Source organism: Pseudorca crassidens, chromosome 5 (assembly GCF_039906515.1).
Source record: "Pseudorca crassidens isolate mPseCra1 chromosome 5, mPseCra1.hap1, whole genome shotgun sequence".
NCBI lineage: Eukaryota > Metazoa > Chordata > Mammalia > Artiodactyla > Delphinidae > Pseudorca > Pseudorca crassidens.
In genome coordinates this window covers 107,760,080-107,786,571 of record NC_090300.1, presented here as the reverse complement: position 1 = coordinate 107,786,571, position 26,492 = coordinate 107,760,080, and the positions used below count along the sequence as shown (strand labels likewise).

At 35.0% G+C, this 26,492-nt stretch overlaps 1 protein-coding gene across 1 annotated transcript in view; it reads left to right on the top strand.

Annotated features, from left to right (window-relative positions):
- The window catches only part of EPHA3 (EPH receptor A3), a 366,552-nt gene that overhangs the window by 269,679 nt on the left and 70,381 nt on the right, over positions 1-26,492 (top strand). Inside the window, exons 6-9 of the mRNA XM_067739177.1 lie at positions 13,598-13,722; positions 16,785-16,947; positions 24,281-24,383; positions 25,073-25,140. Of these exons, the coding sequence (XP_067595278.1) occupies positions 13,598-13,722; positions 16,785-16,947; positions 24,281-24,383; positions 25,073-25,140 (459 nt within the window). The remainder of the gene's footprint in view (positions 1-13,597; positions 13,723-16,784; positions 16,948-24,280; positions 24,384-25,072; positions 25,141-26,492) is intronic.

Sequence of the window (26,492 nt, the reverse complement as noted above, 5' to 3'; positions counted from 1 at the left end):
CCCTCATTTTTTTCTTCTAGCTAGGTACATTTTGAAGTAAATTTAACTTGAAAAGCATGTTTCTAAAGCTAAACCACAGACTGTGCAATGTGAATAATAATGATTTTTGGCTTATTGTTTTTCAATTCTAGAAGAAATCTGACAGACCAGGCCAGTTATCCTGTCTGTATAATAATTTATACAGGGTTTTTTTTTCAACAAACAATTCTGAAAATTAGATAAAATATATGGAGCACAGTAAAAAAGAAAAAGTTCAAAATCATTCAAAGCCATGCAATTAATTTAACCACCTCTCAATTCTGGTAAATAATGCATACTTTTTACTTCAGGTTATTCTTTTTTTTTTGTATAACTTTACTGAGGTATATATTACATTTCATGAAATCTACCCACTTCAAATATACAATTCAATAATCTTCAGTAATTTTACTGACTGATGCAACTGTCACCATAAATAAGTTTTAGAATATTTTTATGCCCTCCAAAAAGTAATGATGATGAACTCATCACTGCATTTTTAACTCAGTTTTTAAATATAATTTTAATTTGAGTCTTTACGTTGAATTTATTTTTTCATAAATAAAACTCAACACAAAGTGATTTAAGTTCAGTTCACAAGCTTGGGAATGAATGTTTAGAATTTTTCCACACCTCAGTTAAAATGAAATGTCTCTCCTCTAAAATCTGAAGATTATGCAGCATTGTCTGAGAACTGTTCTATGTAGACTAAAGACAATTTTTTGTCAGCTATTGGGAATTAGAAATGCAGGAACCCAAATACAAACATTGAAATGAAAGCCAAATGAAACAAGTATTACTATATTTGTATCTGCATAACTTCCTTTTTGCTTTTTTATGCAATCCAAAAATGGAACAACTTAAGGCTATTTTTTCTAATGTGCTAAAATTTTTATGGGGCATGTAAAAACTAATCTGCTCCAGCTCTCAAAATTCTAAGGTCAATTATGTGAAGTTTGCATAATTGCAAAACTATGTATTGATGCATTTTCCTTATTTGGATGGACTTGAGAATTAGCATTACTCCCAAATTCATGGCTAGCTAAAAAGGTATTTGACAAAAATTCTTTAGATAAATTAATCCTGTGCCTGGAACTAAAGAGGTCAGGCCACAGGCATCATGGAAATTAAACAGCAGGTAGTCTGCCTCTGCAATTTCCTCTTTGTTTTCTGCTTACAGTTTTAAAAATCTCTGTTTGTGGAGAATGAAATATTATTTAGGGCAACTAAATGTTTGTATTTCTTAATCAAGTGATAGGGGACAAAGAATGAGGGAATTTGCTTGGGAAGTGTCTTAGTAAGTGCAAGCGTGGGCAATGCAAATTTTACAGCCAAAAGAGAAATTTTGCAGGCATAATTGCTTTTGGAGACTCTGTAAGTCTCTGTTGATGTGCATTTTCTTTATATAAATATGCAAAACACTCAAATTGGCATATTCCCCACCTGCAAATTACAGACAGCTAGACTGCAAAAATTAATAAACACAGCCTCTTTTTAGTAATTAATTAGTTAAATTTTAATTGATCAGGGGTTTGGGATGATGCAGAAGTGAATATTAGGATTCATGTATAGTTAAGTGTATTTAGCCTTTTCCTATTAAAATTTTTTCAGGTGACTTCTTTAGAATTAACAAATAAAGACTATTATGTTAAGAGTATATCTATATTATAAATAAGTTCCTAGCATAAAAGCAACATGGAAGTAGGGCTACTCAGAAAGATGATTTTATTGTCATCAAAACATTTTACATTCTATATAATGACCCATCAAAAATGTTCTCTTTTCTGGAATACTCCCTTTTCCCATTTTTTTCAAGCCAATGAGAATTTCTGTATGTAAGTAAATTGGATAGCTCTGAGTTAATTTGAAAATCTGATTTCCAAATGTTTGACCAGACTTTGCAGATTTCCTGTTATGGGAGGTTTGGGCTTTTACTTCCCTAAAGGAAGGGATCAACCTACATGATTGCTAAAAAGGACCTCCCTCCCTGCTTCAGTTAGTCTCTGTTGCACTCAAGGTAGAATTGCTAGGCATACACAAGCCATATAGGCCAGGCCTATACAAGCCATATGCTAGGCAGAATTTCTCAACATTTTTTTCTGCTTCCACACACAGGATCAATACTATTTAGATGCAACATATACGTCTATGGTGTACATTTATGGGGGGAAAATGCGTTATAAAAATTCATGATTCATACAACAGTGAAGAGTAAAGTAATGGTTGCTCACTCATGGATATGATACTTATAAGGACAATTGTCATTCCTTCAGGAATAAATCAATTTCTCACTCAACCAAGAACATATATAAGTGAGAGTGAAGTTATTGTAGGACTGGACTTGATTTTATACAAAGGCCTGCATGCATAAATCTGTGTGTGTGTGTACGTGTTTCAAATTTCAGTACCTCAGTTAAAGTTAGCTATTTATTACCTGTGACACAAACCCCAACTAATCCTACTACAAGAGTGTTTATATGTGGTGCCTTAAAGAATTCTGGACTGACACACTGTGATATCATTTTCTCTGTCTTCTTTTCTTACTTATAAAAATGAAAGGATCCAGCAAAGAATGAACAAAATTGTTTACCTTGGGCCTCAATGAAACCAACTAGGAGCAGGTCCAGATAAGGATGTCAGCTTAGGATTTAGTGTCTAGTATCTAACAATGAAGTTTGACTAAAATCATGGATTTAATGGGCAGAGATACTGGTGTCCAACAGGCAGAAAGCCTATAATTGCAGAAGTACCTCTCCCTTAAATAGCATAATAGGTTAAAAATGTGTTTTATCAAAGCTTCTACGGGTAGATTTTAAACCTGAGTGTTGGTTAAACATCAAAGACAGTGCATCATAGCAGTTTCTGGGTTTGAATAAAGTAAGAAAAAAATAATTACTGCAAGACTGTGTGCATACCACGTATTTCCTTAGATACCGCATTAGCTGTCTGTCAAGGAGAGGTTTTTATTTGTTTGAAAAAACATCTAGATGCTATTCCACTACAGTGATTATTTTAAAATGTAATTTTTATTATTATTCAGGTATAGTAAGGCCAGCAGATTAAGGAAATAATTGCTATTGAAAAGGTAGTTTGTTATTTACAGTCCCCAAGAGGAAGGGGCATGTCATACCTTGGAGGACCACACAGAGAAACACCAGGGTCAGTCAGGAGGTAGAGGGAGCAAGGAAAAAGCATGGGCAAGAGCCTTTACTCTGGTTTTGTAAGAAAGGCAAGGCAAGGGGAGATAAGGTAAGTATACTTAGTTAGGATTGGCTAGTTTGAATAATTTCAGCAGTAGACTGTGAGGTATAAGGACTTTCTCTAGTTGTCTGGTACCTGGTTTTAGGATGATTGGGGCAAAGGAATATTTCCTGGTACAGCATAAGAGCCAGATGGAGAAGGTAATGTGTTGATTAGTTTGCAGTATGAGAGGCACACTCTTGGGCCAGTCTTTGCCATTTCTAGGAATTGGCTAACCCTGGGAGAGGCAGCCTATCCCTGGTCAGCAAGGCTCCAGATGCCAGAGCATAAAGAATACAGAAAATAAGGCTTCCCTGGTGGCGCAGTGGTTGAAAGTCCGCCTGCCGATGCAGGGGACACGAGTTCGCGCCCCGGTCCGGGAAGATCCCACGTGCCGCGGAGCGGCTGGGCCCGTGAGCCATGGCCGCTGGGCATCCGGAGCCTCTGCTCCGCAGCGTGAGAGGCCACAACAGTGAGAGGCCCGTGTACCGCAAAAAAAAACCAAAAAACAGAAAATAGGAAAATATAGTTAATAGTGTGACATATCAATATTAAGACCTAATTATGCAAATCATATATTTTACTTCTTTTTAAATTGAGGTAACATTTATATATAGTGAATTGTCTTAACTGTAAGGAAAATTAAATGACTTTTAATAAACATATCTACCCCTGTGAAAATACAGAGTATTTCTATCAGTGCCCCCTTTCCTTTTATAGTTATAATTTGTGAATAAAAGTTTAATTTACTTAAGACCAGTATATATTTTGTCTATTTTCTAAATATAACATACATAATATATTGTAAATTTGTCCTCCTTTCTGTTCTGCTTGAACACATGAACCAAACAACCCAAGACCCAAGAGGGTAGCCTTTCAGACTAGTTTTCTTGCCATTATCTGTAAAGCGGAAGCTGGGTCAACGGCAGTCCTCTTTTGCTCCAAAGGTGCGTTAAAGTTGTAAGTTGTATAAAGTTGTAAAGTCCACTGCTGCACATAATTAGAAGGCAGCAGGCTGCTTGTCAGAAGCTCCACAGAGAATACCACCGTAGTCCAGATTTAGTCCCTTCTGTCCTGTGCTGGAACGTGGCCACTCTACTCCTGAAGGACTCTTGAGTCAGAACAGACATACTACCTCAGCAATCCTTTGAAACAAACAAACAAAACCTCACACTGTGGTTAGCCTAGTTCTTGACTGAAGCTTTCTCTTCATTCATCTGGTCTTGATCTTGTACCATCACCCTTTTCCCCACCACATCCCTATTATCTGTATTCAACAGCTGCTCCTCTCACTCTTTGGCGACATCTATACTAAAATAATTTTGCCTGTACTAAATGTTGTATATCATTTGATTTTGCCCAAGATTTCATATTTAGTATTTAAACTTGGATTATTAACTTCGGTTTTGAAGTTTCTACTCTATTGTCTTTATTTTGTGGAAGCTGCTGAATGAAGACAACAAGCTTACAATCCTACATTGGTTAGGAACTTGGGATATTAAAATCCTATCAAAGCAGGGCTTCCCTGGTGGCGCAGTGGTTGAGAGTCTGCCTGCCGATGCAGGGGACACGGTTTCGTGCCCCGGTCTGGGAGGATCCCACATGCCGTGGAGCAGCTGGGCCCGTGAGCCATGGCCGCTGAGCCTGTGCGTCCGGAGCCTATGCTCCACAACGGGAGAGGCCACGTCAGTGAGAGGCCCGCGTACCGCAAAAACAAAAAACAAAACAAAACAAAAAAAATCCTATCAAAGCAGATTTTCTAAATAGAATAACTAGGAAGTTTATCCAAGAAGAACTTTGAAAAATTCAGGATTAAGACATATTGCTATTCCCAAAGCCAAGTTGTATCTTCTGGAAATTGTAAGATATTTAGAAATCTTATGAAGTGAGGAATTTCTCAGACAACTTTCGGCTCTCTGGGAGGGAAGATTCTATCCTTTCCATGTATATTATCTCTGGAATGCATTTTTCTAAATTTAGGCTCAGACCTTAGAAGTGTGAAGTGTGGATTTTCAGAAATAATGTAAAGAATATTTCATAGTTTAAAATAATACATGCAGAGCTCAATGTCTACCTGTCTAGGAATTTTAAGAGAACTTTATGCTTCATGTGTAATCGATGAAGGAAAAGAATGCCCTAGATGTAATTTAATTTTAGTTGTCTCCTGTTAAAAGACAGCTAGACCCTCCAGCAGCATCACATTATCTGTGTAAATAGAGAACATTAGGCTAAACACCACACACACACACACACACACACACACACACACACACATTATGAATAACTACCTGCCATTTTCATCGCCTTGTACATGCATGAAGTCCTTGATTAGGGCTCACTGGACTCAGAGACTACAGGCATGTTGAGAGTACTCATGGCTCTTCAAAGGACTTAAAGAGAAGAATATTGTAGAATATCTCAGCAAATCCAAGGAACATTATTTTTTTTCTAAAATATACTGATGCTATAAATGTATATAATGGCTCCAGGAATCTCAATATTTTATGACAGTTTTGCTGGTATGCTGCATTTTTCAAAGACAACTAGTTTTAAAAGAAATCTTTATTTGCTCTACTTTCTGTTATTTCCTACCTACAAGGTTTTTTTATTTTAGACTTAACTCTTAGTGGATAATAAAACCCTTAAAAATAGCTATGTGTCACTATTAACCTCTTTCACAGTGAAGAATTATATCTAGAAACCTATGATTACCTCCCATAGATTTTCAAAGCCATATTACATATGGAGATTATAGAAAATATATATACTGTTCTCTGCCTCCTGGTCCTGGCACAGAGCTACTAAAACTCACAATTTCCTAAGTGATGAGTACAAGGAACATCTTTTGTCCTTTTGTCTTCTACCCCAGTTCCTAACACCACGCACCTGAAGCTCTTGTAATTTCTTGGGTGATAGGAGTGTCTTTTGTTCTAATGAGGTGACTCTGGGTGGGCTCCTGAATGTCTTCTGGAGGAGGACTGCTCACCAGAAAGACCAAGCCTTTATTAGAAGCCTGGAATTTTCAGCCCACCCCATTCCCTTGATAAGGGGGAAGGGCTGAAAATAGAGTTAATGACCTATCATGCCTACGTGATGAAGCTTCCATAAAAATCCAATGGTATGGGGTTAGGAGATCTTCCAGGTCAGTGAACACACCCCAACTCCACAGAGACAGAAGCTCCTGAACTTAGGAGCCTCGTAGACCTTGCCCTATGTCTCTACATCTGGCTGTTCTTCTGTATCCTTTATCATACTCTTTAATAAACTGGTAAATGTGTTTCCCTGAGTTCTGTGGCCACTCTAGCAAATTAATTGAGCCAGAGCAGAGGGTCATGGGAACCTCCAATTTGTAGCCAAGTCACACAGAAATTGTGGGTAACCTGGGAAGCTTCTCATTGTGATTAGCATCTGAGGTGAGGGGCAGTGTTATGAGATTCAGCCTTTAATGTGTGGAATATGACACTACTTGCAAGTAAATAGTGTCAAAATTCAGTTAAATTGTAGGAAACCAAATCAGAATTGATTAGTGTGGGGAAACCTACACATTTGCTGACCAGAAGTGTCAGAAGTGTGATAAGTATGGTAGTAGTGTGAGAGTAAAGGAGAGGAAGAACTAGATTTTTTTTAAACAACGTATTGAAGATTGATCCGATTGTAAGAGGATACTGAATGATATTAAAAGAAGGAGAACTTAATGTTAAAGATCAATTGAAAAATGAAAACCAGCATCTCTTTTGATGAATTCATGCAATAAACATCTATGAAATGAACTCTTCTATTACTACTGTTTTCTTTCTCTTTTATTGCTCCATGCTGAGATGGGAATGAGATTATACATTTTAACTGCATTCTCCAATTTTTAAAACTACTCTGGAATATTCAAATTTTAATAATGAAAATTTTAAAGATTTTACAAATTTAGAACTAAGAAGCCTAAAATTTTGACCAGAATTTTCCCCTCTGGAGAGGTCTTGCTCAAAATTTACTTTCAATGTATACGTTTTAGAATGTTTTTCTTCCAGCACTATTGATTCAGTTTAGAAAATTATTTTTCTCTTTACTATACAAAATAAATGATATAATTTTATAGAAAAAGGTATCTGTTTAACATCTTACAATTTTCATTTTTGTTTGAATTTTATTATTTTAATAATAAATCAGGAGTTAAATAGGATTATCTTTCAAAGGAACTAGTCACAAAATATATTGTACATTTTTTTGCAAAGCTAACCAAACTGAATAAATAGATTTATGTACAGTTGGTGTGATGCTAGGCACTAAAGACTCTGAGGAACTTACAATCTAATGGGAAGACACACTAGTAAGCAAATGGTATAATTGCAACACAATGAGATGGGCTAAATAATAAGAGAATGAAAAACTATACTATATATCAGAACAGAGGAAGGAGCTGATTAACTATTGCCTAAGGGACTCAAAAAAAGCTGTATATTAGCAATGCCTTTCTAAGGATAATGAGTAGAAGAGATTTTTCCAGTGGAAAAGGGAAGAGATTGAGTGTTCCAGACAGGGAGTATATTACAAGTACAATTGTAGGCAGTGGCCTAAGGAATTGTCTTTAGAATTTTAGTTTGAAAGGCGAGCAATAAATGATAAATCTGGTATGTATGTTACAGTCTAATGAGGAATCTTAAATAATAATGTAATTAATTTCAAATTACATATCCTATTGTAGTCCAGAATTTCCCAAATGTGTGATCTTAAGAGATTTCTGACATCAAATTCTTCAAAATATAGATTGCTAGACCTTTACTTTGAAACTTATTTTTTAGTTAACAAGTTTAGGAAAACTGATTTGAAATTATGAGGTTTTGAAGGAAAAGACGGTTAATGTTTTATTTGCTTTATAAAATGATAAAAAATCAAAAATGTGTGGAAAATTGAGGGAAGTTCTGGAAAGATTGAGATGAGAGACACAGAATCCAATGCACGTGAAAGATGGCAATGGTTTGAACTGAAGCAGGGCTGAAAGAACTATAACTGGGTAGAAAGAAAATTCATCGACTTTCAGATGCTGAAGTTGATTGGCATACAGTGTTATTGGTGAGGGAGAATATATAAAGAAGTATAACTCTGAAATTCAAACTGGTAGGCTGTAAAAATGGTGAGTCCTGGGATCAAAACAGGAAATTCCAGAGAACAAGTTGGGGAAATCAGGATAGGGGTGGTAAGATGGAGAACATTAAGCTATGAATGATTATGCTCATTCAAACTCAAGAGTGTTTCTGGACTTTATAGAAATGTCCACTTCTGAAAAAAACTAAGGAAATGTTCTTAAGTGGGTATTGTAATGAATGGTACAAAATAATAAGAGAGGCATGCTTTTAAAGGCATGCCTGATTCAAAGGAAAAATCTTTCAACCATTTACTCGATGATATTTTCCCATGGAGATAATTTTTTAAAGTTTTGGCTCCCTTAGAAAAAGACATACTGAGCCTTTTTTTCGTATTACTTTAACTTGTCCAATCTCTAAACCACAGAGACACCTTAGAGGTTCATTAGAAATTCCCAGACCCAGAAAGAGAAAAGTCCCAATAAAAACAAACGAACCAAACCAGATCCTTAGAGTTGAATTTTGAAGTTTTGACTTCCTGATTCTAAGGATGGGTCATATTTTAGTTACAGAATAAGGGTAAATGCCTCTTAAAAACACCATAGTTAAAATAATAAATCCTTTCCACGTCTGACAGTAGATTTGGATGCACAAGTATTGTGTGATTCAAATACAAATTGTGAGCTACACAAACCCCATCTCTAACCAGATCTCTTTACATAGAAACCTTTCTTAGCCTGACATCTTTGCTTGCCCATTGTAATTTGCTTTTCTATTATTACATTAGATGCAATCAATGGCTCAGGCTAGGCGGACATTGAGAGAAAATCTTACTCTTCCTCTGTAAATAAATAACTGGGGTTCAATTATGAATTATTAAGGGTTATACTTCTCTGTCTATCTTCTGGACTAGTCATGCATGTCTCTGATTCAAGAAACTGCCATTACAGTGGCCTGGAAATAGGGAAGAAAATACTCAGGGAATAATTCAACCCTTGGTTCCCAGAAAGGTATGTCTCCTTAGAACAGCAATTGAAAAGCATTTTGATACCAGCTTTCACAAAACACATATTACTAGATAACATGGGGTGAAATATCTGTCGAGTCCTATGCCGTGACCTAAGAAAAATTTTAAAGAATGAATTGAGAGAGCCATGAGCAAGTTCATTGTGACACCGCAAGTTAAGAAATTTGTCAGTATTCAGAGTGTTCCGAATTTTTCAGTGGTGTGGAGAAAGTTCAGAAAAACTTCATGGAGGGTGATTAACTGTATGATTTATGGGCTTCTTCTTCCCTCCCAATTTCTCTTGTATTTGTATTCTTTTAAGAAATATTTTAGTTAAAAATAAAAATTTCACTTTACAAGTATATCATATCTCCTTTCTTTATTTTCCAAAGAGCACGTATATCCAATTATACTCAGAATAGCAAAAGCTAAGGATCAAATATTTGCTCCCTCTCAAATACCAACACAACAAAAATGTATGTTACACACCCAGACATTACTTTAGAGTTATTAACTTACTAAAAATTATTATCTTCCTACTGTTTTAATTTTTATTCTTTTTTTTCTTCCCCTACAAAACTATTCATTCACTAAACTGTGTAAATTCCTGGACCCGTTTCATAGCAACCTACTTAGTCATCAACTTCATCAACTTCTTCCTGTTAATAAGAGAATCATTGTAATAATATATCATTTGAGGTATATAAAAGTCACCAGCATAAATCTCTTAATCCTGGGCTGTTGAAGTGTTCATCAGTAATTGCTATTTTAGCTTATACACCAGCATTTCACCAGGGAAAACCTATGCTTCCTCTGCCTCAGTAACTTTTCACTCTCCTTCCAAGCATTTCTCTAACTTTAGGATTTTTTTTCATTCTGTACAACTATTACCCACCACTCTTTCAAATCACAAATTTAGAAAAAACAGAGAAATGAGAATAAAATAAATCAAATGTAAGATATACATTGCATCATTGATATAAATTGTATCACATTCTTTTATACAGAAAAATAAGAATTTCTATGAATTTTGAAAATTACTTTGAACACATCACTCTTAGATACCTAAAAACGAACCAAAAAAAAAAAAAATCACCGTTTCTCATCAATGTTACAAATTGTATTACAACACATGAGCAAGTATGGATAAATTATACTTCAAGACATGAATTAAGAAGTGTTCTAGAAAACATTTTAGAAAGCGTGGATACTGTGGAGTGCCCATGGAATTTTTCTCTTGCTACATGTGTTTTCTTATGTCTTAAAATTATTTATTAGGGGAGAGAAAAACAATTTCTGTTAATTATTTATTAATATTAAAATATTGATGATCATTACCTAAATGTAACAGGATTTCAGCTGGTGCACTGGGTTGAAACTGCTGAAATGCAGCCAGTACAAGGGGTGTGTATTAAAAGAGCAGAACAAATGACTTAACAGGGGCCTAAAAGCAGCAATCCGAAAAGGTTCATTTAACTTAGAGGTGGCACAAGCGTCGAGCAATTGCCTCTACTTAAGTAAGTGTGGAACTACAAAAGGCTATTTATTACAGTCCAACAGGGCACTGCAGCTTGCTCAAAGACCTTTGAAGAATTTCAACAGTTATAAAGTCTTGCCCAGTGCAGAAGCAATAAAATTTAAGCAGATCCCCAAAAGAGCCTGGAAAGCTTTCATTAAAAAGTTAATACAATCTTCTTCACAACTGTTCTTGGATGAATGAATTATTTTCTCTCTCCTCTTTTCTGAGGAGAGATGCTATACCTGTTCATTTTCAAACCTTCTTTGAAAATGTATTTTAACTGTGAAGAAAAAGAAACCAGGTTCACGGTGGTATGAAACGAAGTAGGGAGGGTCTCCATGGGTTTACTAGGAAAGTGTTCCAACATTCAGCTTCGTTGAAATGCTCTGTAAGCACACATTAGAAGTTATTTTATTAATGCATTTACTTCAGGAGGAAAGTTAGCGGAATTTCTCCATTATTTTTGTACAAAAAGCAAAATTTAGTTCCAAGGACAATTGGGGATGAAATTATTCTATTAACGATTAAATAATAAATTGATTTTTCTAAGTATTAGAGTAAGTAAAAAGAAATTAATTCTTAAAAATTTAATGTACCTGTTATTTATTTCTAACTCAGTGACGTGTTTATAAACTTCAAATATGTTTATAAAATTTTAACTAAATATAACCAAAATAACTTATCCTTTGCTTAGACTCAGTTTCAGAGCAGCAAACTGCCTCGGGGTGAGAGCTGGGGGTGTTGTGAAGCCAGTTTGAGAAAGACAACAATAATATTGAATAGACAGAAAGTGAACATAAAAGGTAAATTACATCAAGTTACATGAAAGAATGTTAATTGTTAATGGGAGCAAGATGTGAATAAGAAAATGATTTTACTTTTCTATCAGAAAAGCAACACCTACATTTTTCTTTGGAAAAAGATTAAGTAATCATCCCCTGGCCATTAAAGTTATGAGGCTTTAATTACAAAAGTTCATAAGAAGATCTTCCAAATAATGGAAATAGGTGGATGGAAAATGTATTGCAATAGATCTTTTGTTTAGGTTTACACTTTCTAAAAAAGTGTCACAAGGCAAGTTTAATGAAAGCTCTATTTTTAAGTGAAGAATAAAAATGAAAGGCATTTATAGACAGGAACAATTTAGGTGAGAGGTTGGATGCAAAAGTCGTCAAGTAATAATCATAGAAACATCAAATCAACATATAGGGAACTTTATTGCTAGCTGTTGTAGGGAATACAAATATACTGGGTTCTAATAGTCCTTGATTTGAGAAAAATCTATAAAAAAATATGTCCTTTAGCAATGAAAACAATTCAGCAGTTGATGTGCCTGAGAATTCTACATTTTTGTTTGTTTCATGTTTGTAATTTATTTTGCTGCATTGCATTACAGCAGAATGCCACCGAACCCCACAGTGAGGTATTTTGGTTGGCCATTGTAGCAAGATTGAGATTTGAAACCAAGGGTAGGACTTCCCTGGTGGCACAGTGGTTAAGAATCTACCTGCCAATGCAGGGGACACGGGTTCAATCCCTGGTCCAGGAAGATCCCACATGCCGTGGAGCAACAAAGCCCGTGCACCATAGCTACAGAGCGTGTACTCTACAGCCCGCGAGCCACAGCTACTGAGCCCACATGCCACTACTACTGAAGCCTGTGCGACTAGAGCCTGTGCTCTGCAACAAGAGAAGCCACTGCAATGAGGAGCCCACACACCACAATGAAGAGTAGCCCCCGCTCACCACAACTAGGGAAAGTCCATGCACGGCAACAAAGACCCAATACAGCCAAAAACAAATAAATAAATTTATTAAAAAAAAAAATAGAAACAAAAGGTACTTTGATGGATAGTGTGCATTTTTCTTTTTAATGGAAGCATTTGAAGTATATCTCTTAAAACATATTTAATCTTCCATTAAAAAGAATGGTGACCCTATGATATCTGATCCAAACAGATAGTTTTTTATTCATATTCTATACTTTTGATAATGCATAGAAAAACATAACAAATATAGAGTCATCCCCCAATAAGATGCCTCAAAATGTATCTATAGAGTTGTGACACAAAGAGTACTCATTTCCTCAGTACTTCTTACTAAATATATATATTTTTAAGAAATGAAAATGTAAAAGCAGAGATTGTTTCTTCCTGATATATATTTTTATTCATGAGAGATTTTTGTCAGAAGTCAAGATCTATTGTACTATGTCCTAAATCCTACCTATTTTACAATACCCTGAATATTATTATTACCTATGGATACCATGGGACTCCTTGTGCGTAATGGATTCCAGTCTTCTTACAGAGTTGCATGTGAAAATGTTACCAATGAGCTGAAGAATCTGGCATTCATAACTTTGCAACGTTATAACAAATAGGTAGTCCTGATGTTTTGTTCTTTTTTTAATATATCAAATATATTTCATGGCTTACATTATAGTAGCAGATTGAAAACATATGCTCACTTGCCACTAGTCCACCAGCAGCTGAAAATCTCAGCTCATTTTCCATAGGCCTGTATGTACCAGGGCTATAATCCAGCTTCTGAGGCTTGATATGAGGCCAGATTAATACTCAAGAGCCTTTGAAATGGAAATAGTCCTTTCTTGCCAAAGATTAGAACAACAATAGACTCCATTTGCTTGTTCCCTTGCCTCTGTGCTCTTCTTTACTGCCCTTCCCAATCCGATTAATTTTCCTCATCCCATCATCCCCTCCCATCCTCTCTTTACAGCTCCATCACCTGTCATGACGATTAAGAAAGATCGGACATCCAGAAACAGCATTTCTTTATCCTGGCAAGAACCTGAACATCCTAATGGGATCATATTGGACTATGAGGTCAAATACTATGAAAAGGTGGGGAGATAATGTTAAAGGGTTGAGCTGTGTAGGGAAAGAGGTTACCTAATCATGAGTGTGCTCTTTCAGAGAAACCAATGACACTGCTAGCAAGTGAAAGAGCTCTGTTTAGAATTCTGGTCGTGTGATACCTTTGATTTATAGGTAGAAGAGGGTTTAGAAATCATTGTGTCAAATATCCTCCATTCTATAACAATAAGCCATAGCAAAAGATGTCACTATCAAGCGTTAAGTCATCTAGTTATGGTATTAGAGATGACATTTGTGTCCTTCCACACTGAGACCCCTGTTCTACCAACTATTATATAGCGATTCCTTAATCTATTGAAGAATTATTCCTGAGTTCATTGCCTTAAGCATCATTTCCTGACCTTCACATTCACATGAATTTCCTTCAATACAGATAGGAACATTGAATTAATAACGAAACGATTGTGTTATTGAACTGATGATGGAAAGCTTTCTTGACTTTGTACAAGGAAATGTAGATGAGAGTGGGTAGATAAGTTTGCCTCACATCATAAAATTGTGGTTCAGTAATGCAATTATAAAAAATAGGTACACGATTATTTATAAGTAGAATTTAAGGCATAGTATTTCATCACTCTAAGTACCACTTATTTCTCCCTGGTTATAAATTATGGCTAGGTTTGAAAGCAAGATGTATTCAAATCTTATCATTAGAGCTGGGTGGTTTTATAGCTACCAATATGAACATGACATATTTGTGTATCTGCTGCAGTTTACAAAGTATTTTAAAATGAAATAAAAACAAATTGTGAGTTGATATAGTTTATAGTTACAGACTACTTCTGCATACATTATTTTGAGCTGTCTGATAATCTGATGAAAGTGGGCAAATAGGTTCTTTTACAAATAAGAAAACTGAGAGTTGATGGCATTATCTATTATTTCTCACAGCCTCACTGCTAATAAACATTAGATCTTTGTTTTGAATTCTGGCAGCCATGACTCCTCATGTAGTATGTTTTCCCCTGTATTGCATACCTTCCTCTACATGAAAATGGATTATTTTAGAGATATGAGAATTAGTGGTATGGTCAGTTGTCCAAAAATAAAAACAATGTATAAACATTCCTTTGCACTATGTAGTTATTCTGTTTATTGAAGTTAATGTATTTCACAAATGTGATCCCATTTTTTTTCATACTGCCCCCTACAGGGAAAAAGGTATGTCTCTTTCACTGAAAGAAAGTGAGACCTTATAAACCTCACTGTGCCAAAATCATAGTATAAATAAGTTATCTCCTAGCTTTCAGTGATCCACTGTGGTACTGTCAAGTACTCACTTGATCATGATCTTCTCTTTTTAAAAGTGTGACAAGATAGACTGGGCAAATATAAGAATCCATGTTTTATAGATGATACAACAAAATAAAAAGACAATTAATGATGCACCTTAGTTCAGATTGGATAGTAGAGCCAGGGAACACCCAACTTGTAGATCTATGAAGCTGATTCAAAAATACTACGAAACTACCTTCATATCTTTTACAAACATAAAGCATTTTCTGAATTTATTTCAAACTCCACTAACAAAGCACAATATACATCCATATTTTAAAACAATATTAATTAGTGCAGGAAAAGAATGACTGAATCTATTACTCTCTAAGCATTTTAAATTTGATGCATATTTATGTGTAATATTATTTTTAATATACTTTATATAAACATTTTTTATAGCATACATTCATAAATTTTAAAATTATTTCCGAATATATATATAATGCTTAGAAATATTTTGAGCATTTTGCTAGAATTTAAGCTCTACAAAGTCTAGCTTTCTTGACTGTTTAGTTCACTAATGATGATGAACAGAGCCATGTTCTGGGTATATGATTAATAATTATTTTTAACACATGAAATAATGATTTCCACAAAATAAATATATTCAGCCCTCTTCATTATTTATATACTAACTCAAATGCTATCTGATACATAACCAGCATTTTTAACTAAAAAGTATCCATAACACACTACATTTTTTCTGTAATATTCTATTTAGTTTTGGTTGAGGATATGCATTGTTCTATATCACCCACTCTAGGTCCCACACCAGGTACAGGGATATTCCACCATTACTTGAAATTAGGTGACCCATAAAGTGCTCATATACTAACGTATGTTAAAGGAAAAACACAATTCCTGGAAGTCCATTTTGGTAAACAAGGCTTGACATAAAAAGTCTTTACAATTAATGTGCAGTGTGAATCTCCTAAAGTACAATGTAAATCCTTTTGGGAAATATTTCTAGACTTTTATCTGAAGATTTTAGTCTCTACAAACCATAGTGACTTAGATTAAACACAGTGCAAATATAGCTGATACTAAGAAAGTTATTAATGTAGAGTTTATACATAAAACCTGGACCTTTTTAAGTTTAATATTTTACAGTTAATGGAAATATTTTCTGAGAATCAGTAGGACATTCCTGTTAAGTTTAATTCAAGGGGGTATTTTTGTCTTTGTAAGTTTATTCTTGGAATTAGACTGAAGCTTTCATTCAGCCTCAGCTTTGAAGAGAACTTATTTTCATCCACATATTCAGTAATTGGTAAAAATGAAAACTAAATTTTCCTGCATTATGTGCAGGGAACAAATTATTTTATCCAAGTTGGGAAATTCTGTAAATATTTTTTTTGCTTAAAAATGCCTCTATTAGGGCTTCCCTAGTGGCGCAGTGGTTGAGAGTCCGCCTGCCGATGCAGGGGACAGGGGTTCGTGCCCTGGTCCGGGAAGATCCCACATGCCGCGGAGCGGCTGGGCCCGTGGACCATGGCCGCTGAGCCTGCGCGTCCGGAGCCTGTGCTCCGCAATGGGAGAGGCCACAGCAGTGAGAGGCCCATGTACCGCAAAAAAAAAAAAAAAAAAAAAAGCCTCTATTACATTCAGAAAGTTAAATGATTGTCACCTCTTTTATCTGTCCTATGAGCTGTGTTAAAAATTTGAAAGAATTGGTTTTGAGTGGTTCACCTTTTTACCATTTGACAGCATTAGGAAGATTCGATTTTAACATGATTTTTCTTACCTCAAAGCAGGAACAAGAGACAAGTTATACAATTCTCAGGGCAAGAGGCACAAATGTTACCATCAGTAGCCTCAAGCCTGATACTACGTATGTATTCCAAATCCGAGCCCGGACCGCAGCTGGATTTGGGACCAACAGTCGCAAGTTTGAGTTCGAAACTAGCCCAGACTGTACGTATTTTTTCAATATAGTGTATGGGGGAAAGGGCTGTTGCAAGGGTGTCTGATAATTCATTCTCACTCTAAGTTTTAGCTAAATGTGATACACTGAAAGTATATTGCTTGGGGGACATTTAACAATTTTGCATAGCATTGGGTCTGTTTACTTGTGTTTGTGTAAATGTACATCTGTGTGTGTGTGTGTGTGTGTGTGTTTCTCTTTTACAAATCGAACATATTCTAATGCCTGGAATGCTTCTGATCTTCTATTGGCCATAAATTCCTTTGAGGGTCATTATTTAATATGGTAACATTTTAACTTCTAGTACCTGTTAATTCAGATATTTCAGGTTCATTGTATGGTTCAATGAACTACAAAAAAAGAAATGTGATGATCCATGAGGAACTTAATATTGTTTTAATCCTTAACACATTTAATCTTGTATTACTTGGAGGTTAAGGATTTTCTAAACTTGATTCATCACCTCATTCACATTCACAAGTAATTTGGTTGGTCCTGTGTGTCTGACACTAAATTTATCTAAAATTGGCAAACATTTTCCCAGTAACACTCTGATTTTCTTTAAATGCATTCACTTCATATTAGAAAAACCCTCTGCTAAAATATGTTTCAAAAGGGAAAATCATGGCTATGATATTAATATAAAATGAACACAAATTAAAGATTTTATTTAACTTATTAATTAATGAAGAAACTAGTAAGAGAGTAAACTGATTTAAAGAGAAATTTGAAGAACAGATACATATACACATATACATACATATTTGTATATGTTGTGTCTGTTTGTGTGTATGAGTGTGTAGACAATCAGGAGTACTTAAACAAATTGGTTAATCTGTCCAAAACTGGTTAATATACTATAAGGCAATAAATATAATGATTGGGGTCATCTTTTCTAATGCACATAAAACAGTCATATCTCTAGTGAATATATCATTCTAGTTGTAATGAGAAAAATCACATATATAACTATTCATTGTCTACAACTAACTTCATAGTTGCAAAACAGGCCAGGAAGACAATCAAAGATGAACATCCTTTAGAAACAGGTTATCCAGGGAGAGTCTGACAATGCCTAGCATTCTACCGAAAGGACACACAGTAATCTCTTTTGACAGTTCCAATTTGCCATTTCTCCCTGGCATCTATATTTCCTATTTTCTAAATATTTTATTCATGGTATAAAATCACATTGTTATTGGTATGGTGATATTTTATGCCCAAATTTCATCCCTCATAGAAACATTCAAGATTAACAAAAATTATAAAAGTTGTTTAAGTTAATATGGTAAAGTAAATATTTTATGGCACACTTTTTGTCAAACAATTAGAAATGCTGTTTACAATAACAAGCTCTACCTTCTACAGGGTATAAGAATCTAGTGTTAGAAATTATTATCTCACAGCTGAAGCATGACAATTCTTCTACTCAAAGGAGAGCTGCCATCCTCAAAAACATAAATCTACACACTTGGCCCTCCAGATCCACAGGTTCCACATCCGTAGATCCAACCAACCTTGGATGAAAAATATACAAAACTATATCTAATATCCTGTGATAACCCATAATGGAAAAGAATATGACAGAATTTGAAAAATAATCTATATATGTATAACTGAGTCACTTTGCTGTACAGCAGAAATTAATACATTGTAAATCAAGTATACTTCAATAAAATTTAATGTATATTATATAGATATAATATATACAAAAAAATTCCAGAAAGTTCCAGAAAGCACAGCTTTAGTTTGTGGCAATCCAGCAACTATTTACATAGCATTAAGTTGTATTAGGTGTTGTAAGTAATCTAGAGATGGTTTAAATTATAGGGCAGGATGTGCTTAGGTTATATGCAAATACTACACCACTTTATGTAAGGGACATGAGCATCCTCAGATTTTGATATCTGTAGGGGGTCCTAGAACCATTCCCCCTTGGATATCGAAGGGGATTCAAGTCTCAGATGTGGAGACTGTACTTCAAGACCTCTCCTAATCCTGCTGTGATGGAATGAATTTGGAGAAATCACTCTTTGAGGACATTAGGAACAAAATGCTGCAAAATACCATGGAAATCCATGTGAACAAGGTTTAAAACAAATTAAAAATTTTAGATGACACAATAACAAAATATAATTGCAATTTAATATTTGTAATTCTAAATCTTTTTGTAAACTTTAAGTGGAGCAAAGAAAGTTCTTTGTTTTGAAATGATTATAGATTGAATTTTTTCAAACTTTTAAATAGTTATTGGAATTAACAACAAAACCTAGATTTGCTGTAGCAAGAGAGATCACAAATCACAGAGATATAAAAATCAAATGTTTATTATATCATGTGGTAGAAATTAGGCATATTGGGGGGCAAGAGGGGCAGAACACCATTAGATAAATATGTATTATATTAATGCATATTTTGGAATATCAGTCTAACCTCTCTTGTTCTTAATTAGCACTTAACCCTATCTGATAAATAAATTTGCAACAACAACAACAAATTCTAAAATTTTAACGTGATTCCAGATTTACCACAGATATAGTTGTGGTAGTGTTATGCATGATCATCTAATGAGGCTTCAGCGTCTGAGGTTTAAGAAATAGCCCATTTAAAAAATTAAGGGTCTTAGGACTTTTTCAAATAAGTTTTATATTTGCTATATTTCCATTGATTGATAGAGCAGATGAAAAGAGCATAGAGAGGGAACTTTTTTAATATCCCTCCTCTCCTTTTATAAAAATCTTTGAGTTGCACAGTTTGATTTTTTTTTTGAATCAGTTTACTCTTACTGCTTTACCATAGAATTCTTCCAGACTTTAAATATAAGTAAATATAGGTTTAAAAATTACCTTTTGTCTTAAGGGGAAAAAAGACAAAAATCAAAACTCTCCGTTTTTATAAATCAAAATGATATATTCATAAAAACTCTAAGGATTTAAGAGTCTTATTTGTTATAGATTGATATTTAAAAGATATTAAAAAAAGGCTCATGTTTGGATTTCTTTAATGGTTTGCTGCTTATTCTAGTTTTTATTATTTTTTAATTATAAAGTTTTATTCATAACACATATAAATGTTTCTTAGTAGAAAATAGTGTATTTCTACCTGGAATTTAATTAGTATTTTTTGATCTTGTTTACAGTAACAATATAGAGGCATAGTGGATTATATATTTCCCTAAGTGCTTTAAAGTTTCTTACTATTTATGTGTCAGTGCTTTACATTTATTATCATCACTTTACAGAAGAGGAAACTGAGGCATAGGGAGGTTAAGTAAGATTTCTAAAGTTATACAATTGGTAAATGATCGATCTGATTTTAGAACCCATGTATTTTTGTGACAGTATGAAAAGCATTTGCGTAAACATTTCATTTGATCCTGTTCTATAAGCTATTAAGATACTATGATTTCCTTTTAGCCATGGTCTAGGACACAGAGTTTTATATGTTTTTTCTGAGATTGCATAGCTAGTAAGTGGAGTCAGTGAGCCTCCAGATTTTGGAGTACTGATCCAGTGCTGCTATTGCATATTAATAAAAAAAAAAAAAGGTCATGCTAAAAGTCCCACAGAAAGCATAGAGTGTATATGAGTAAAAGGACCTTCCTAGAACAAAGGTGACATCCACCAAAGCAAGAAGTCCCAGACTTTAAGAAACAGTGTGACATGTTTGGGAAAACAGGCAGTCCATCTGTCTGGAAAGCCTCAGTGGGCAGAAACTGAATCCAGAGTGTGTGCTTTGTGCTTGAGAAAGGCAGGCACAATGTAGGAGTTAGAGAAAGAACCCTAAAGGGAGCTGCCATGTATTGGGATGACCTCGACAAGCTGCTTCAATTTTCACTGCCTCAGCTTCCCTGTCTGTAAATTGGGAAAGATCATCGTGCATGACTCAATAGGGTTTTTATGTTGATTAAATTAATTGTTGTTTGTAAAGTGCTTAAAATATTACCTGGTATAATAGTATAGTAAGCACTCGGGGTGTGTGTGTATGTCTGTGTGTCTGTGTGTGTGTGTTTGTTTTGTGTTTAAATAAATCGTACATAATTTGAACATCCAAGGAATTTCCAGAGCAAAAGTATGTGGGATAAAGCTGAGATCTGGAAATGGAGGATTCTACTGGATATTACTATTCAAGAAGATTAGCTCAGGGACAATTTAGTCAGCACTCCTAAATGTTTCATACTGCCTTTTTGTTGTTTTTAATGAATGGGTATGCAGCAACTTTAATCTCTTGGACCCTATTTTTAGGGGACATTAAGAAAGCCTGACAAAGGTAGAATGGAATCATTATATAGAGAACTTTATATACCAAGATTAGATATTCATATGTAATTTTGTGGGATATGGAGTACTTTTGCCAATTCTTTACCGGGAAAATGAAATAATAAAAATATATAACATTTATTAAACCCTTATTGTATGTTTAGCACTGTTCTAGGCGTTTAACTTGTATTAACTCCTTTAATCCTCACAACAATCATATTATTATGTCACACAGCAGATTGGTACAAAGCCAGTCATTCTGGTTCACGAGAACGGACTCCTTGCCAGTCTGCTTTAGGCAGAGTGGACAGCATGTGTAGGATGGACAAAAATGGGAAGAGACTAGAGCCAGGGGGAGCAGTGTGCTTGTGGGAAAACATATTCAAACTGAATTCCTGACATAATAGGTATCAGTTTTTGCCAGTATGCCACATAAAATTATTAGACAACTGTATAACACACAATTTAATCAATACTATTCATTCAAATGTTTGCCAATTCAGTAACCAAAAATGATCTGATTTGGTTATGTGCTTTTAGATAGTCTCTGGGATTCATAGATATCTAGAGCTAGAGGAAATTGTAGAGAGGTCTAGTTTAATCCTGTCTTTGACAAGAAAAGAAATAGAGAATTTTTCTTTTTTCTATCATGTTTCTACCAGTTTCACTGACATTTATTTTACAAACTGGCTAAAACTTACCAGCGAATTCAGAACTTGCTGCTCTTTATAAGTTGCTACACTATGGAAAGTGAAAAGCATGAGATAAAGTGATTATTATATGTTCATGGAGCATTATTGAATTACAAGGTTAAGTTATTTACAAATGATTCACAGATCTATAGCCAGTGGAGAGGAATGTATCAGTCCATGTCTTCTGTGAAGCAGATATTAAGATGGAATTGTGTGAGCTTCAGGGAGTGTGGGGATACAGATAAAAGGTAAAAGGGGAGGAACAGAAATGGCCAAGCAGAGCCTGAGACTGAGATGTAGGTCAGCCATCTATGAAGACAGAGAGAAGGCAGAGAGTTAAGGAGGGGGACCCTCAGAGAGCAATACAGCTGTGAGGGTCTCACCAAACCAACGGGGAGCCTCAGCATGAAGATTGCCCTTACAGGACCGCTGCATTGGGCAGAAATGGCCTGGCTGCAGTCCCCTTGCCATGTTTTGTCATTGAGGAGAGCGTGGCTGCAGTGGATCCTGAAGGTGCAGCAGCTGCGAGCTGTCTGCCCACTGCAGGCTTGGCAGTAGGGAGATCCTAACAGGCACTCCCACTACTGCCACGTGGCGTAAACAATAGTTTTCTGATAGTAAAGAATAAAGTGCTTGCAACAGTTTATATTATGAGTATACCATCCTGCCACACTCTGAGTTCTTTTTTTCAGATGCTTAGAAAAACTTTTAACAGCCTATCTGCCATGTTTCTTTATTTACATCATTTATTCCCTAAACTGCATTATCTTAGAGAAAAACTTCCAACCTTAGATTTTTCATCAGGTTCAAGATGTGATATTGGCTTCTGGAGAGCTGATAGTATAACTAAACCTTCTCTTCTGAGCTTTTCTTTTGATACAGCACTGATTCATTTGTTTAATCAGCATTTACTACAAAAACAATAAATATTAAAGTATGAGTGCATGAGAGGGAATGTTCCAGGAACTGAGTATATTTTAGAGAGTGTAGAGATTAGAATGCTTATGGATTTTGTTAGCAGGTGAGCCCGGGGATTTAGGCAGAGAACAGATCCTAAATGGTTTTACATGCATTTTATCCAGAAAGTGATGGAGAGCCCTGCATGAGAATGACATAATCAAACTCATGGCTTAGAAGGAATACTCTGGTGGCCAGGTAGAAGATAGGAAAGGCCTGCAAGTAGAGATCCATTGGGAATTTCTTACTGTAATCCAGGAGAGAAGTGAAGACAGAAAGTAAAATATTTAAAAGAGTTTGGTGATTAATTGGATATAGAAAAATCAGGAGAGGGAGAGGACAAGGTGACTTTATATTTATGGTCTACATCTTTGCTACTCAAAATGTTGTAGTCTGCAATCGGCAGCATCAGCATCACTGGGGGCTCATAAGATATGCACAGTCTCAGTCCCCACTCCAGACTGACTGAATCAGAAACTGCTTTTTCCAAAAGGTCCTCAAATGATTTATGTGAACATTAAAGTTAGAGAATCATTGGTTTAGGTCAAGGGTCAGTAAACATTTTCTGTAAGGGGCTAGAGAATAAATATTTTAGGCTTTGTGTACATACAGTCTCTGTTGCTCCTACCTAACTTGGCTAATTGTAGCATAAAAGCAGCCATAGACAATGTACAAATAAATGAATGTGGCTGTGTTCCAATGTAATTTTATTTATAGACACAAAAATTTGAATTTTATATAATTTTCATATATCACAGAATCTTCTTTTGACTTTTTGCAACCATTAAAAAAATGTAAATTTTTCTAAGCTTCTGAGCTATACAAAAACTGATGGCAGGCCAGATTTGGCTCCTGGACAATTTTTGCCAATACCTCATGTTGGTGAGTGAATGAATGATGGGCCATCTACAAAGGTAGGAAATGCAGGGACAGGAACAATTTGTTGGCAACATGTGTTGAGGTCCATAGGACAGGTATGATACCACCTTTTAAATAAATACAGATACTGGAGACTAAACAAGCTAATGAGAACGCTTTTATAGTTTCATTCTGGGAAATCTTACCTATTCTCTATATTTCTCTGATAATTACTGTTTATTTGATGAGTTTCTTGCCAATGAGTATAGAGAAAACCAGTCAGGATATTTTATGCAGTAGATGCCCAAATAGTTTTGATTGATGTCAGTGAAAGCAGAGTATTTAATCTTATTAATCAGAAATTTCAAGTAAAATTATACAAAATGTCTATTTTTTACACTCAGTGAAGAATTCTTTTTACATTGTATCAGACAACAAACCATATTTTAGGTAAAAGCAAAATAAATAGGACTTAATTTATCAACATTTTCACGTAGATGTTAGTTATGATGTGTTAATGCCTGGTCGTTTCTTATTTTTTCTCTCCAACCTCACAGCTTTCTCCATTTCCGGGGAAAATAGCCAAGTGGTAATGATTGCCATTTCAGCGGCAGTAGCAATTATTCTCCTCGCAGTTGTCACCTACATTTTGATTGGGAGGTGAGTTCACAGTCTGTTTTATGACTTACTTTCATTATTGCATTGCTTGCTCCCCTCAATTGCCACTAAAATCTGAAAAGTGTGGTCAATAAAATATTTTAACAATAAGAATGTCTCCACTTGTAGATATTTCTTTTTTTCCTCCCTTTCTTTTGATTCTCCATCTTTAGTTTTGAGTTTCTTTTTTTCATTAAATTCTTGCCGCAGTCTCCAACACCCACCACTTCTTTTGACCTCACTCTTGGTTTTTACTTTCTTTTTTCAATTATCCCTTCTCTCATCAAATACACCCCAGATTTCCCTGACACTTTCTCACCCAGAACACTGGTAACACTGCACAGCACTAATCACTAACAATGGAAACTTTACCCTTCATTCATTCTAACAGCAGTCGTTTTTTAAAAAAATACTATAAACACTTTCTAGGGCCATTATAAAAACTGAACTGAAGGGGTCTGCACAGTGGGGTAGCATCTCTCCATATCTCCTCATTAGGCAGCTCTCCAGGGTCCCCAGAGAAAGAGGCTTTCTCTAGAGGATTTAGAAAATATGAAGTCATTAAACTTTCACTAAAGCATTTAATTGTTTGTGCAAAATGCTTTATTTTTTGTGCTTTGCACATTCTGAACATACATAATTGTTTTAAGTATATTTTCTTTCTGTGTTCTCTTCCTTTGATTTACCTCTAGGTTCTGTGGCTATAACAAGTCAAAACATGGTGCGGATGAAAAAAGACTTCATTTTGGGAATGGACATTGTAAGTTTCTAAACTATTTGCTGCCGTTTTGGCTTTACCATTTCAGCTTTAGCAGTTGTTGATTTGTAATTGGATAACTTCCCCCCTGACAAAGAGAATTCAAAAGTAGTTTTATGGGAAAATCGAGCAAGTCAAATTTATTTTAAACAGAGAAGGGAATCCACGGCTCTGCATTAAGTAATTTTTACATGGCTGCATTTCAGCATACTTAAGCTAACGTGAAGGGTAACTGGTGGTTTATATTCAAATAATGCACATGATGGGGAGTAGATATTATAGTCGGCTCCGCGTGGCTGAAAGGCAAAGCATATCTTCAATTTCCTTATTACTAACTATTTGCTAAAATCTAAATAGGAGCCTTTTCCCTTTCCTAACTGCCAAGTAAATATAAACAACCTCTGTTTATGTGAAACGGCTTATTCCACTTTGTCAACCAACCAGGGGAGAGCCTTTAGAATAAACTGTTTATTTTGGAGGTACATGATATCCAACTGGTAGGAATGCCAGGACTTTTGCCCCTTATTTTAATACCAATCAATTTAGTCTCTTTTTAATATTTCTCTGAAAGAAATACTCTTTTAAGAAACCAAGTGTTTATATCTAATAAAAAGACTCATTTTTTTTTCTTCTGGTGAAACAAATCATTCCAGGTGTTTTGCTTTTCCAAACTATGGCTGGGTTATTGTGGCAATTACTAATCATCAGCCTTAAAGGGAATAGCATGTTCTCATGGAAATTAGTACAGAGACCATACTCATGCCTATATGCTCTCAAATAATCTCAATGTAATTAATATAGTCTTGTAAGCATTAGTTTCTTTGGCTTTCACTTTTGCTTTCTGAAAATAACTTTCAGTTCAACATACTTTGTATCAGTAATTGGCTTTCCATCTAAAAGTTGTAGGTTGACAGTAAAAACTTGATGACCTGTTGCTACCATGTAGGAGGAATGTAGTAGATTGAAAAAAAAAAAAAATGTTTTCCAAAATGTAAATTGAAGTAGGATGGACAGAATGGCAGAGGTTGCAGAGAGCACTGTTTGTTTCGTCCATCTCATTGAAGTCATTGCAGAATAAGTCACAAAAAAGCCCAAGTGTCACCTTCCTAATATCAATATCTCATTCCAGATTAGTTAGGTTACCAACTCAAAAGTCTTAAAAGAGTGCATGAACAAATCACAGGATATTTATCTAGCTTTTTCTTCACAATCCCACAAAACACTGAGTCACATTCACCATGCATAAATTAGTCAGAGTAGTTGCATTCCTGTGGATTAAGTTGTTCTTAATCTGAGTTGGACAATCGATATAAATATTGTCTTTAGGGCAAGACCATATTGATTTGGTTCTTTAT